Source organism: Nesoenas mayeri (assembly GCF_963082525.1).
Source record: "Nesoenas mayeri genome assembly, chromosome: 4".
NCBI classification, from domain to species: Eukaryota; Metazoa; Chordata; class Aves; order Columbiformes; family Columbidae; genus Nesoenas; species Nesoenas mayeri.
In genome coordinates, this window is record NC_137540.1 from 22,863,506 (window position 1) to 22,878,989 (window position 15,484).

Below are 15,484 nucleotides of genomic sequence, written 5' to 3' on the forward strand. Positions count from 1 at the left end.
TTATAAAATGGAAATTACCATGTCCATATTTTGTGTACTTTGTAATTCACAAGCTGATTACATAAACCTTATTTGAGGATTATCAGAAAATAGTTATTCCATTCCCTTCAAGCATGGAATATTTTATCATCTACACTTTTCCCTCTCCAGCTATACCAATATTATCAGAACAAGCACAACACACCTAAAGAGCAGGTAGGATTCTCTTAGTGAAAAGATAGTATGATAGCTTTAAATCCAGAGGCACAAACTGACGGACAAAATCATGAGATACATACTCACCAAAATTACAGACATACAAATTCCTTAAAGAGAACTGGTTTTAGACAATTGTAATACAAGCCTTACTTTAAAATTGTATGGGAATTAAGTATATAGAAATTCCTAGAAATGTTGAAATAGACTGCTGTTTTTATACCCTTGATGTTTTTCCTTAAACAGGCATTTTATACTTAAGCATCATTTACTTGAAAAAAAGAAAACCAACATTAAGCACTTATTTTGACTTTGTTTTTAAGCTTATAACCTGGAGCCCAAAGCTGGTATTTATGTGAAATAAGCATTCTATGCCATTGTATCACAACACTTAATTCGAACACTTCCAATTAATTTTATTCACTATTTTATTCATATTTTTCTTTACGTTACCGTACGTTATAGAAATTATTAGTGCTTGGGAATGGTGTTTTTTTTCCTTTCCAGAAAAGAAGCAGTAATTGAATAATGAATAGAGATTATTGGGATAAACAGTTTGTTGTCTACTTCTGTGTATCTCTCATGCTTACTATTCCATTGCATTCAAATAATAGTCAAATAAATGTCAGTATACTAGTGTATTTAACATGGTTATGTTCTAGCCCAAATATGTTTCAGTTATTCTTAAGCCTTAATTAAGGACGCACCACAAGAACTTGAACTTGTATTTTAGATTCACAACTGAAACTTTAGCTGTGACTTGTGCTAAAGAAGTCAGACAAGTATCGTAATGAAGGTATATACTGAAAATTCCAAAAGGAGAATGGGTTTGGTGGCACTGTTTTCACCTTGAATTACAAAACTCCTAATTTCCCTGTGACTTAAGAATTTGTTTGTTTAAAGTTTTGATACAACATAATGCATCACAGAGAAAGCTCGTTGTAAGAAAATATTTACTTTAAAAATTTATTTTTCAAATAAATGCTAGTGGTAGAACTGGACAGTCAAAAGAAATTCTAACACATTACTATAGCAGAGTTTAAAGTCACAAGGTAACCACCCTGTTATTTACTGCTCTAACAGAACACATTCTCTGACATTCACGCAGACTAAACACCGACACACCCATTTTACCTTTTTATATATTTTTTTAAACAAAATGACCTGAAAAACCTTGTTTACCTTTAAATTTGACCATAAGACATTAATTCAAATCACCTGAGCATAGCTGAGCACAGCTCGATTCCCAAAAATAGTTAAAAACACCCCAAAACTGCTTTACCTTGGTGCTGAGCTTCCCCAGGCTCCATGCTTGTCTGTCAGAATGTTGATAATTTTCTGTATTAGTTGAGTTGCGGTCACCTGGTCTCGGTACTTAGCTGCCATTATCAAATGATGACACATTTTTTCTTCTTCCCGTTTGTCTGCAGAATACTGGGCACACAGTGACTAGGAAGAAAATAAAGACTTTATTACTTCGCATTTTAATTACACCATCCAAAGGAACTTTAAGCACTTCATAATTAATTACTTACACAAAACCCTCGAGAAATAAGAATTAACCCCATTTGACAGGTTTGTGAACTGACGTACTGTGCAGCTGCCCGCAGCAAACCCATCCAGAAAGCCAAGCAGAGGATTCTGGTTTGTCATGAATTCTTTAACTATACAGCACGCACACACTTAAGATTTAGCAAACACCAACACGTTAGTGGCTTAATTGCATAATAAAACATATAGGCACAACCACTTTTATAAGAAAATAAGGGAACAGTATTATAAAATGATGAGGCAAGTTTCGGAATAATGAATGCCAGCTAGCTGACCACTCCACTCCCATGACTCTCCGTTAGACTCAGGTGGCCAACTGTTTGCTGTTACTTGTATAAATAACTATAAAAGCTAAGGAGAAAATCTGCACACATTCAGACAGAAGACTAAAGGCATATGAAGACTGGATCGATCTTGACCAGATGGCTTCTTAAAGTTGAGCACATTTGCAGGCCAGCAGGGGAAAGACAATCACTACACGTGTTGTATGAACAGCTTCTGTTTGCTGAGGTACTCAAAACCAAGTACTAGCAAATAAGAGCTGAAAGTCACACCTACAAACAGAACTCAAAACTATGAAAGAGTCTTTGTTACGACATTTTGTTATCATTTTGGGTTTTGTCGATCTTCTGAAAATTTTTGGTTAATACAGAGCTCAAAAAATGGGCAACAAATTTAGATCACCCCATCATGAAACAACTGTACATGCAGACCCACAACAAATCCAAACACTGGTAGAAACAATAAAGGCTTTTCCCCACTTCAGCACTCCCTGTTTCTCATTTCAGTTTTCATCTGGCAATTCCACAGATCACATATGCCTGACAAAGCATTTCAGCCTTTGTCAATGATTGGATTATTCTATGATCTAGTTAGTAGAATGGACACAAATGTCTGCCTAACAACAAAAAAAATTGCTTTTTCTTTGTGAAGGACAGCTGATGCAGATGCTACTAAAACTATATCTTAGAGCTTAGATAACAGCACAATAGATAACAGCTTTTTATGTTTAAAACAGTAGCAATGCTTATATATATAAGTCCGTATGTACAAGCATTAGAAAACTGTTGCAAATAAAAATATGCAGGCTAGGAATGTTATTTATATCTGTGTATATACAAATATATATGTCAAATAAAGTGAGAGAAAGGAAGGAATATGGGGAAAAAAACCCCCACAAATAAAACAAAATTTGGGTTGTGTAGATTTTCATAGACATTAGATAACAAAAATGTACCAACAGATGAATAAATTTTTAAGAACTACTTTAACATATTTACACGTTTCCTCATATTTTTTCCCACACCTTAGAGCAACGCTCACCTGACCAGAACCAGAAAGAGTGAAAAATGAGCGGCTGACTTCCTAGCTCAATGAGACATCAAAAATTGGCTTTTGTACTCCTACATGAAGCAGCCTGCTACCCCTCTGCACAAAAATATACAATGGCTAAATCATAACCAACTCTAATCAAGATTTTTCTAGCTGTTTTTAAATACAGCTGTCTTCTAACACTATAATCTGTTTTGCACCTGTGATGATTCCAAGTTCTTTTCAGCACTATGTAGATGTAAGCTGTTATTTTTAAGTTGCTTGAAAGGGCAGAATTTTAAAACCAAGTGTAAGCTAAGGTAAGCTAAGTAGTAAACTGTTTTAAAGTGCTCTTTAATGGATCCTCCTTTACAATTTGAACAGCAACTTTTCATATCTGACATAAAATCCATAGATATAAATCACATTAGAGGGTTATTCTTTCCCCATTATCAATCTCTGTCTCTTTATGGAACATTAAAGTCACATTTGACCTTAAAACATGATAAAATGGAAATCAAACTGGAATGTTTTGTAAAAGATACAATGAACTTGTACCTCTTTAAAAAAAAGTCTCTTCTTGATGTGATTTTGAACACATCATTCATTAAACATCAATGAAGATTTTCAAAGTGTAGCTGTGACATTCAAATGAAGGAAAAAATGGTATTTTATTGTCCTGACAACTTCCATGAACACAGAATCAGCCTGCTGCAACACGAAAATGTACAGTACTCCACTTTTCAGCAAATTCAGCACTTAATATGAATAGAAATTTAAAATTACTAACCAAAACTAAGAGACTCCCACCTGCAACAATCCTATAAATTATTGCATCACTCCAGGAGGGACTCTGAACTATAACACGCTCCTTACAATATATATTTGTCAAACAAGGACAGAAAGAAAGCCACAGTTCTGCCAAATATCTGGCACATCTATATTTGCCAACATTAAGAAAGTTTTACAAGAATAAAAAGAATAAACCACTTCTTGATCATACAGGTGACTTGTCAGTGGTTCCTACCCCTGATATATGCCAAACATACAGCAAAAAAGGAGCTGTTTCTCGCCCTCCTTCTCTGCAATAATTATTAATGCAGAAGTGAAAAAGCCTAGGTCCACCAAAAGAAACTGAAAGAGACCCATCCCAAAGTAGCCGGTCACCACTAAACTGTTCTGAAAGCCATAAAAGTCTCCATTTCTCTGTTGAACTTTTTCAGTTTCCAGATGCCTTCAGGTTCACCTGATCCACTCCTTCTAGAGATGTAATACTGAGATATAGAGTGGTACACATTGATACTTCACACTAAATCCCAATACTTCCATTTATGTGAAATTTATTTTTACAGTTTTATTTCTTCTTTATTGTTTGATCTCTTGCACTTCCGATATGCACCCTGTCATGCTCAAATATGGTTTTACAATTAGACATACAGTTGCACACAAACAAATTTGTCAAACCTTCCTTCCACTACTGCTTTGGCCTATATAATCTTTATTATCAGTTTGGGCACATATGCAATGGAATTATAATCACAGAAGTACTGTAATCACACTCATGATAAAACAAAATATTCTGAAAGAAGAAAAATGTGTTTTCATAGATACAGTCCAGGGTTTATCTACAATAAATGTTAAATTCAGTGGCTGCTCAAGTTTTACAAAGGGTAAGTATTAAGTAGAAAGCAGAACAAAGCAAAGACACTTGTTCTTTACCCCTTCACCCAGAATGGAACAGAAACCTTCTCCTATTTGATGTTATCACAGAGCAGAACAAGGGTTTCTCCTCTCTCCTGTTCCCCGCTTAGACAAGATTGCAGGCTATTTGGACATGAAAGTTACCTGACCATTTAATTTTAAGGAACAGTAATTCTAAAGAGGCATAAGGTTATCCAAAAGGTAAGTTATAGGTATGAAAATACAATATATTACATATGCAGGAAAGGTTCCAGAAATACTACTGCAAAATATTGACAAGGTGAATAGTCTATTCTGCCTGTCTGTATTCCAGTGAAGAGGAGGATTAACCCAGTGTTTTCAGAATTATCTTCTGTTTGATCTTTACAATAATTTCAAATAAAGCTCAAAGTAAAACATTTCTGCTGCACGGTACTATTTGCATGTGCACCTTTGCAGTCCCAAAACATAATACTTTCTACAAACTACAAACAAGTTTAATAGTGTAGGGTTTTTTAAAAGCAATATTGAACATTTTAACTTTTATTCCTTAACTCAGAGATCACTGAATACTTTGACATGCCCCAGTTCCTTTCTCTAACTTGGCTAAAAGCTACTTGCTTTGTGAACGACTTGTCTCAGAGGATGTCATTTTAGAGGAAAAATCATCCATAAGATAACACATACTCTTGTCACTAATGCAAATTCCCTACAAATAAGGATATTTTAGTAAATGAAGGAGCTCCTCAGTCCTCTGCTTTCACAGATCTTTGCACTTGACCTCTGACCTGAGGTTTAAAGTCTGGACTAAAAATGCTACCCAGGGAAATCTTACAAAGACTCCTGAATAAGACCTAGAAAAATGAAAGCTTAAAACCTCAACAGCGAACAAAAGTCAACCAATGACAAAGTCTGACAGCCACCGTCAATTCTGAAGTGATGCCTCTGTCATCCAACGACTCAAAGTATTGATTTCTCTCAGCATGAAAAAAGCTTAAGCCAATGAAATAGATACAGCATCATCCCCCCGATAATAGCCATCAAGGTTAACACCAGCAGAACACTTATCAAAGTATCTCTTCTATTTCTTCTTGTTTTAATGGACTGAACACAATGCAATGGCTTCTCATCTCTGCAACCTATAGTGTTCCAAACCTCATTTATCCACTTTTCCAGCCTTTTATCTGATTTGAAGATTAAAACAAATCTGCATCTAAATCAACTGTTTGTAAAACAAATGTGGAGGTGGGGGGAAGTGATTTTGTAGCTGGAGATTCCTCAGAGTAAAAAACAAAACAAAACAAAACAAAAACAAACCACCACCAACACACACACACACACACACACACAAAACAAACCACCAACCACACACCACATGCATTTAAAAAAAACATGATGGGTTGAAATATCCACATTTGACTTAGATCACACCAAACACAGACTGGTAAAACTATGGTCGTGAGCAGAAAAACAAAACAAAACAAAACAAAACACGACAGTCCATTTGGGTTAGTTATTAGAGAGAAAGGCAAGGATCTCAAGAGACATCTGGTTTTAATCTGTGCTGAGCCAACAGCTTTATTTTTTACCTTTAGGTCTTGCAGTATAAAGCTTTAGTAAACTCAACTAAACACTGGGCAAAACACTTTTACCAAGATCGTATCTTTTAAATGAACTCAATTTAGTGAAGTAGGTAAATGAAACAAATAAAAAAGAATTAAACTGGATATAAAACCAACTGACAGAATTAATAAAGGGTAAATAGCAGAAACAAATAACATCAGATTTATTCCACTGTGTCCATTAGTACTACGGACTTTTTTTTTTAACGTTTTCTTTGATGCTTATCTAATTGATATTATTTGGGTTACAGTAGCAGCCTTGGATCAGAATCAAAGACAACGCTTTGCACAAACAAGTAAAAGCACTTACTCCTCGCTAGAAACTGGGATTTGCTATATGTGCCCTACATTATCCCAATATTCTAACTCTCTAAGCATCACCGCTAGCTGTTGTCATCAACAATAAACAAATGTTCTTTTTGAACCCAGGAAGCCAGTTCTCAATGTACATATGCCCAAATGCTTTACATTCAAAGCAAGCATTAAGACAGGCACTTTTTTGCCTCTCTCTTTTGCAAATCCAGTTTATGTATGCAGTCCCTCCATAATGTTCTTGTTTCAAAACATGCTAAGATCCTAAAAACACTAAGCTTGGGCACTACATTTGAGATCCTTTGGGTCCACATCTTCCAAGTACAAGGCATTTTTCAAGCTAGAAATAATCAAAGCACAATTCCCCCATGCTCTGCAAACAGTAAAGCTCAGCACTCCTGCACAGGTGGCTCTGTGCTCTCAGGTTAGATATTAAGCAAAAAAGGAGCCAGGTATGATCTTTTAAGCTATTTCCCAACCACACTGCATCAACCTTATGACATTCAACTGCTTCAACACCACCACGGAGATTAGTACTGTATTCACTAACAAGCAACAAATGAATCAGATCCATGAACGACTTCTGTGACTGATAAACTCACTTATTTTATAACGAACATCTGCTCTGTCCAGGCAAAGGAGACACATACTTGAATAATCTAAAGATTCACTATACATGCTTACTGAGGGCCAAATTGGGGTTACACTGCTCTGATTTTTCATAATTGTTAGATATTTGGTTTTCCAATTTTTTCACATTGTCATTTCTACACAACTTAAATTTTAAAAAGGGAGAAAAATACCTTTTAATCATGTGAAAACATACAAATAAATCTCAAGGTGGGCCAAATACAGAGACTTCAATTGCTTCAATCAAAGCAAAGCAATATTTGATCGTCACCGTGTCTGAAACCAGTAGCTAAAGATGTGTGAGCAACTTGTACTGCCAGAATAGAAATACAATATTTAGCTAGAGTCCAAAAGTGCAGGGAAGACTGGTCAAGGGAACGTTCCAATTTTACTTTCAACATTCCCCATCTGTTTTTTTCTTCTCTTTTCTCTGCAGAGTCTTTCTCATACTACCCAGCCAAACTTCACCTTTTGTCATTGCTGTTATTACCTTATTCAAAGAACAGCATCAGGACACTTCCTCCCCTCTGTATAATATGAACACCTAGTGGAATGAGGGGAAGTAGTTCGCATTCACTGCAATGGTGGTACCATCAGCTCAGGAAACGGTCGCCAAATAAGTCTCGCTGTGGCTTTCGATCTGTTGGTCAAGATCTTACAGAAATCTTTGCGTGACTACGAGCCACATGGCACATTTCCAATGAACCTCAACAAACTGAAGGTCTGAAGTGTCCTCATTCCCCGTGACCACCACCTCTCCAACTGTCTTGTTTTGCTGTGGCACAGCGAGGACCTCTATCACTTGTAAGATAGGTAAAAAGTAGTCCAGTAGTTCTGGCCCCAGTAGCCAAATAATTACACCCCTAGGATTCAGATTTCCAGACACCCTGCTGCTGGCACAGCTCTTTTTACAACTTACAGCACCAAGACCTGGCACAGGAATGATGCTTGAACAGACTGAGAGTCACATGCAGTTCAGGTGGCACCATTAAACCTTAAATGAAGTCTCTAAGAACAGGGAACACACGCTAGTATCTTTGAACAACAAAATAAAATACTAAGAAGCCCTTAAAGGTACTACACAAATGGCAATTCTTCACAAGCTCTGAACCATTTTTCACAAGAAAGGCAAAATGTACATTTCTGACAGTGGGGAAACAGTAATACCTCAAAACATGGAAAAAACTGAAATAGTCAATGAAATAAAAATAACTAATTTAAAAAAAAAAAAGTTTTAATTTGGAAGTATTTTGCTAACCTCCTTCTCCAAAATGAGAAGTCTGAAACTTACAGTAATTCAACATGCAAGAGCACAAAGAATGTAAAAATTTAGTCGGAATGATTCAGATAATAAGCAGATAAACCAAAAGATAATTTGGAACCTTAATACAAAATACCTTGTACCACTTTAATCTGGCTACAATAAGTGAAAGGTATTTGCATGAATGAAAACTCTTTAATTTCTATAGCTATCAAAGACATACTATAAATACTTAAGTATATTAGTATTTAACACATGACTTACGTTAATTCTCTCAACACCTACCTTATAGAAATGTGTGTTCCTATAAAGGGACCTGTTTTTATTATCAGGTAAGAACTCACATTCATATTATATGTAGACTACAATGCAAAAATAATCAACATGTCTTGGTTGATTTTGTTATTTATTGCTTGATAAACCTGCTACATCACACTCCCTAAATCTCTTTATAAATTTGCAAAATGCATGCAAAGCAAATTAATTTCTAGTCAAAATCTCTACATAAACAGTTTCCAAGATAATGCAAAATTCCAGATTTCCAAAAGACAAAAAGATCAGCCCCTTGAGATATCCCTGCAGTTCAGGGTCTGTGTTTCTGTTGCCAGTTCAACATAGTCCCTCTCAAGTGCTTTTCAGCTTTCCCTGTTCAGTGTCTTGGTTTGAGAATAGAACTCTGATTTTAATCCAGGAGCTTCAGAGTTTATCAAAATACACCAACTCGTGAAGAAAGAACAGAGAATTCATATTAATTTGAGTAACGAGACATTTAGGCATAACGGTTTCCTGTCTTGCCATGTCTGATTGCATGGCAATGACAAGCACATATCCAATAGGCTTCAGTACTTTGGATACCAAGTTGTTTTCAGACCTGATTGGACTCCTTAAGATGTCACTTATTATGCTTAATGTAAAAAACAAACAAACAAACAAACACACAAAAACCAACCAACCAACCCCCAGAAACCAAAGCAACCAAACAAAAACAACAAACAAACAAACCCACCCACCCACCACAGAAAACAAACCAAAACAGTATCTTGACACTAGGGCACAAAAGAAAACAAACAAAAAAAAAAGGCATAATGACAACCAAAGCACTTGCACTGCTCATCATTACAGTCACTATCATCGCCTTCCAAGACATACCTAAGTCCTTTAAGATGGCCAGAAATCTTTGAAGATGCATTTTCTAAAAAGTGAACTAACAACAAGGACCTAAAAATGTGAGCAGGAAAAAGGTGGGAGGGAGGAGTGTAAGTATCAGGAGCATCTGAAATATATCTTCTTCCTTGTGTGAAACAGAACAGTAAGGACAATTTGGTTTTCTAGTTGGTAAGACTTTTTAAGGATTGACTCTGCCACTTCCAGTAAAACTTCAGATTAACAGCGAAACCCAGAGGTCTCTAAGTCACTTAGCACCTTCACTGACACAGTGATCATCTGAAGACCAACCTGACTCATCATCTTTTCATGAACTAAGACCATCCCAAAGGGATTGGCTCAATTTTTCCTTATCTAGGTCAAAGAGAAAAATCAGTAAGTGGACTCATTCTGTTAACATTTTTATAAAAGAATCAGATAAACTGGGAAAAAAATATTTTTAAAATCTATTATAGTGATTCCCATTTAAAAGCTAATATAGGAAAGTTAAGATGAAAAGTTGGATTGCCACTTTTCTCTCACTGCTTTGCAATGTGAAAGGACCTTGAAGTTCCTGTTAAGAATTCTGATTAGTGTGGTCTTGTTCCCTTTCCTGGAGAGCTGTGTAGGTCTACTCAGAAACAAAAGGTTACCTTTAGAAAAGGTTAACGGGAATGTCACCCTTGGGTGTGGCTTTTCAGTTTTCCACCATTTCCCTCCCTGGATCCCAGACAGACTTCAAGTCCCACGTACTACAAAATAAAGATCACTTTAGCAATGTAATTGTGAAATCCTTATTTCAACAGTTACTGTTTCTTTTCAGCCATCACTCATGGAGATATTTATTTCAGCACAGTAACTACATTTTATATTGAGAACAGAGCATTCTCAATGAAAGGCTGAAGCTTTCATTGGAATGAGAAATACTAACTCAGGACAAACTATTACACTAGAAGCAATATTTTGCACAACTTCCTCCTTAATAATATTCCAATAAGTGGAACAGAGAAATACTCTGTGTGACTAAGAAACATGGATAATATTGAAAACCTTAACTGTAAATGCCTTCAGGCTACACTGCTGAACTTCTCTAAACATCTCAGTAGCTTAAAGCATTTGTTTTAATATGTTTTACATCGCCCTAAAGTTGATTTTCAGAAGCCACCTTTATGAACATAAAAAAAATAAACCCGCATGAATCAAACTGTGTCATGCCTAAACAAGAAGACTGCACTGACTACAAGATGAGACTATGCATACTACAATTTGAGTAGAAACAAGCTAATGACAAATAACATTTATAGCTTATATAGCCAAGAAGCCATAGGTCAAGACAAGTAACTATTTAAACTACAAACTAGATTTTCAATACAGAATTCTGTAGGTCATGTATGCTATGGATTTAGGCACATCCAAACCTATTTTGGGGCTATGAATAAATCTAACATGAAGATACTCGTTCTGCATTACTTTTATAGAAATATCAGTGTGCAAGTGCTACTTTTATAGAAATATCAGTGTGCAAGTGCTTAGATAAATCCTCCAGATAAAGAGTGAACTTTATTTCCCAAAGCTGAATAGGGTCAAAGTTTCAAAAATAAAATCATTTGGAGGATATACATTTTACTACATTCAGCTACAGACAGTAGTTTAATGGGTCAGTAAAATAAAGCATATTGCAAGTACACAAACATATGTGTGGTATGTTTTCATACACGCAGCTGCAGAAGCAGCTGGCTTCACTTCTAAATTTTCATTTCAACCAACAGCCATTATAAAAAAATGGAAATTTTTACAAGTAACACAAATAATAGCATCCTAATTCCTGTATGCACCAGTCTACCCTGGTGTGGTAGCTTCAGAACTGAAGAGGTTTCACTTAAAATCCAGCTATAGTCAAATGGGATGGGCTTTAGCCCAACAACCTGAACTCAGGTCTGTCATGAACACTATTTGCAACTTGAGAGCTTTTGCCAGGAAAAGTCAAACAAGAAAACAACTGAACATGCAGAAACAGAAACAGATTATAGCAAAATATTTTACAGTTTTGTAACCTCTTTCTTCAATTCCTGTTATAAACAAGCTTCTCACATAAAAACTGTACTTTTGAAAATGAAGTTGTATTTGAGACAATACTCAAGATTACTGCCAAAAGTAATCTGGGTTACAAATGACAATATGTTGGATCAAAAGTTAACACCCACTTAGCAATCAGATGCATATTTCATCCTTAATGAAGGCCTGAAAAGAAGAGCTCACTTTATTCTGCATGTAGGTATCAAAGCAGATCTCACAAAGCAACACAGGCGCATCATCTAAGGATCTTTTTCACATTAAGAAACCTATTAGAAGGAAAACACTAAAAGGTAATTGAATTTCCCTCAGTTATCTTCATCTCTGTCAGCTCCTGCTACAATAACTTACTCTCCAGAGCAGAGATAACTCAATTCTGTCCAGCAAGCATATGTTATGAATCTCCAAAGCAAACTTGTCTAAATCATTCTGGTCTTCTATCAAGGTTGGCTGTGGATATGAACTCTGACAGAAAGCAAACAAATTTATTTTTATCTTTTCAATAATTCACTTCCCTGTGCCTTGATGGAAGAATCTGAAGACATAAATGTTTCCACTAATTCTGGAATTATAAAGACTGCTTGAAAATATTTTATCTGAGAGTTAATGCTATTACAAGCAGTTTGATTCGCTAATATGTTTTAACAGAAACAAAAGAACGTTACAGCAGTTGCAGCTTCCTGTAGGTATACAAAAAACAAAACTATAATCTCATGCTAGATTTGCCATCTTTTCCAGAATGGTTTTGACATTTACATTTGCACCTTCAATGGAAATGTTAACTGTACAAACAATAATGCCAGAAGTATACTCTAACCTTTTATTTCAGCAAAGCTCTTAAAATACAGTAAGTGCAAATTCTCCACTCATGTGAGCAAACTACTTTGATTTTAAAAGTCACATTTTAGGAAGGCAGAATGACCTATCTAGACCAATGTCACAAAAGTAAAGCAAAATACAAAGCAGCCTAAGGAAGGGTAAATGATAAGAATCAGAAAAGCTACTTATGGAAGGAGAGAATATATTAGATAAGGGTCTGGCCACACTAACATTAACAATACAAATCCTGTCAGTTTGTGATCGTTTCAGGAAGTTCAACATATATGTAAAAAAAAAAGTCCGAAGAATGAGTGAATAATGAAGTGACAAAGTTTGTTGCTGATACTAATCTATTTAGTTTTGTGTAATCACAAAGGACCTATGAAGAACTGGAGGGGGAGCTTGGAAGATGAAGTGATCATGGTAATAAAATAGCACAGGAACTTCAGTGTAGATAAATACAGAAAATAATCTGATTTTAGATATAAAATGATGGACTACAAGTTCACCTTTATCTTCACTCTTTTTTGCAGAAGATGGCATTAATAATGACAGACAGTTCTATGAAAACATCAGCTCAGTCGAGGATAGTCAAACAACATGCATTGTGTATTTATCAATTCCTGGTGTGCCCAAATCTGGAATGCTGGGTGCAGTTTTGTGTTTCCATCAGAAAATATGATAGTACTGAGAAGCATTTTGGAAGGATTCAGACTTGGAATCACTGCCATAGAAGAAATAACTACGTAACAGTAGGATTTTTCCAGGCGGGGATAGGTGAATTCTGTAAAATCACGTAGTATAAAGGACTCTTTCTAGTGAGTTTGCCTGAATGGGTTCTACAGATTCTTACAACATTAGATGGAGAGAATCACAGGAAAAAGCAGGCTGAAGACAGGGAGAGAATATGCTGAGAAGATGGTGTGTGAAAGTTTCCCAAGAGCTGGTAAACTCTAGGGACCGGCTGTGTTAGCGAACCTGCAAAATGCGATCAGTTCAGAGTATCACAGGTCTGCCGAATCTGTGCACCACCACTAGCACATTCTAGTACCAGCAGCAGGTTGTATCACTCAGACAACATCCAAGAGACCAATGGCTACTGTACACAAAGAAAGAATACAGGATTGTATATACAGCCTCATGAAGCAAAGGGCCTTCTGCAGGACTTTCTGAACATCATCCTGAAAGCTTCTGGAAAGCCAGTAAAGCCCTTCACTTACACTTGTTGGAGTCAGCCTCCCAACTGCAAGCTCCGGCCATAAGCACATAAGTGATGGCACTGTGTGAAGTTATCAGCTATTAACAGTAACAGCTTAATTCTATTAATTACAAAAGTATAATGAACATAAGGTGTTCTAAGAAATACTTGTCATGACTTGTCATGACACACGTCTTGCCCTCCAATCTGACTCATTATCAGGGAAAACACATTTTATAATAAAACACAAGAGTGAAACTAGGATATCAGTACCATTTGCAATTGACTCAGTGAAAATCTCAGCAAAAGTCTATGTGGATTCAAAGGCTTCCTGGGGAAATGAGGGAATAAACTCTGAGGGGGTACCAACCACATGGCCATCATTTCTGGCAAGCAAAAATCAGGAGTCCCCGAACTTCAAATTGCAGAAGGGTGGGAGGGAGTGTATGCCAGGAGTGTGTTACTATGTTTGCCCTTTTATTAAGTATCCACTGTTTGAGATAGGATAATAGGCTTGATAACAGACTTATCAATGTGATTAGTCTTGCTCATTCATGTTCCAGTGGGAATTAATCTTCCAAGAACAGACACATAATAAGCTACTAGAATGATCTAGAGTATGCAGACACCACTTTAGAACTAAAAAAAAAAAAACCAACTGTGAAAGAATAGAACTCATTTGTCCTAGCAAAATGAAGTGAGGAGATAAGATAAATAATAGATTAAAAAGTAAAAATAAGAAGGAAAAACTAAAGCAAAAAACATTAAAATCAAAAGATAGTAATAGCATAACAAAGCAACGTATCCTGAATAAAAGTAAAAATAAATTAGAAAAATTTTACAACTGAGTAGAATATTTAAGTCCAAGCTACCAGTTGAAACAGTGAGAAAACACACCTTCGGGTATTGAGACCCTGAAGCTCTTTTGTGACTTTGTCAGCACTAGTATCAGAATTGTTTTAACATAATGTCTTTCTCACTTAGATTAAACCAAGCTATAATAAAGCCCACACAAGAGATGTGTACTGTCACCATTTTTTTTTTCTTCAAAGCTAAACAACTCCTAACAGCATTGTTAAAAAGGTACATAAGTAATACAAGCTATTGGACAGTAATTTTAGAAGAAAATCTCCAGTCAAGCAAAATAGGATAATTGATTTGTTAATGCTAGAAATTTACACTCTGTGTATACTGTATTACTTCAGTCAAGAATATTTTAGAATTGCTACCTGGCATGAGCTACCATAAAAGCCTGTACATGAATAATAAACAAGGTAAACACTAGTGATTTATTTTTCATGAACAGGAGAGAACAACAACACTTCTGATGGGAACATTTAATTTGAAGCAAGAAATTTCTTAGCTAGTTAGCTTATTTTTCATATTATGGGCAATAAAAGATGCAGCAAAACATGGAAAATGTTTTTATAGACAACACAAAAACTGTATAAAAAGATACAATATTAGGGGTTCAAAGGAAATGTATGCTACCCATCAAGAGGCTTTTTAAAAGACCAAAAAAAGCTGGAATAGTTAAACTGCAGAGAAAGAAGATCGTAAGAAAATGGCATTCTTCAAGAAGTCTGTTCAAAGAAGGAAAATAGAAAAATATGTCAACTATGTCACGTTAGTTTTAAAAAAAGAATGTAACGGGCCAAAAGAGTTTGAGGAACATTTGCATAAAGACAT

At 35.7% G+C, this 15,484-nt stretch overlaps 1 protein-coding gene across 1 annotated transcript in view; it reads right to left on the bottom strand.

Moving 5' to 3' along the window:
• The window catches only part of LRBA (LPS responsive beige-like anchor protein), a gene marked incomplete at both ends in the record, with an annotated part of 409,769 nt that overhangs the window by 239,639 nt on the left and 154,646 nt on the right, over positions 1–15,484 (bottom strand). Inside the window, one exon of the mRNA XM_080343895.1 lies at positions 1,478–1,644. Coding sequence (XP_080200021.1) covers positions 1,478–1,644 — 167 coding nt within the window. The remainder of the gene's footprint in view (positions 1–1,477; positions 1,645–15,484) is intronic.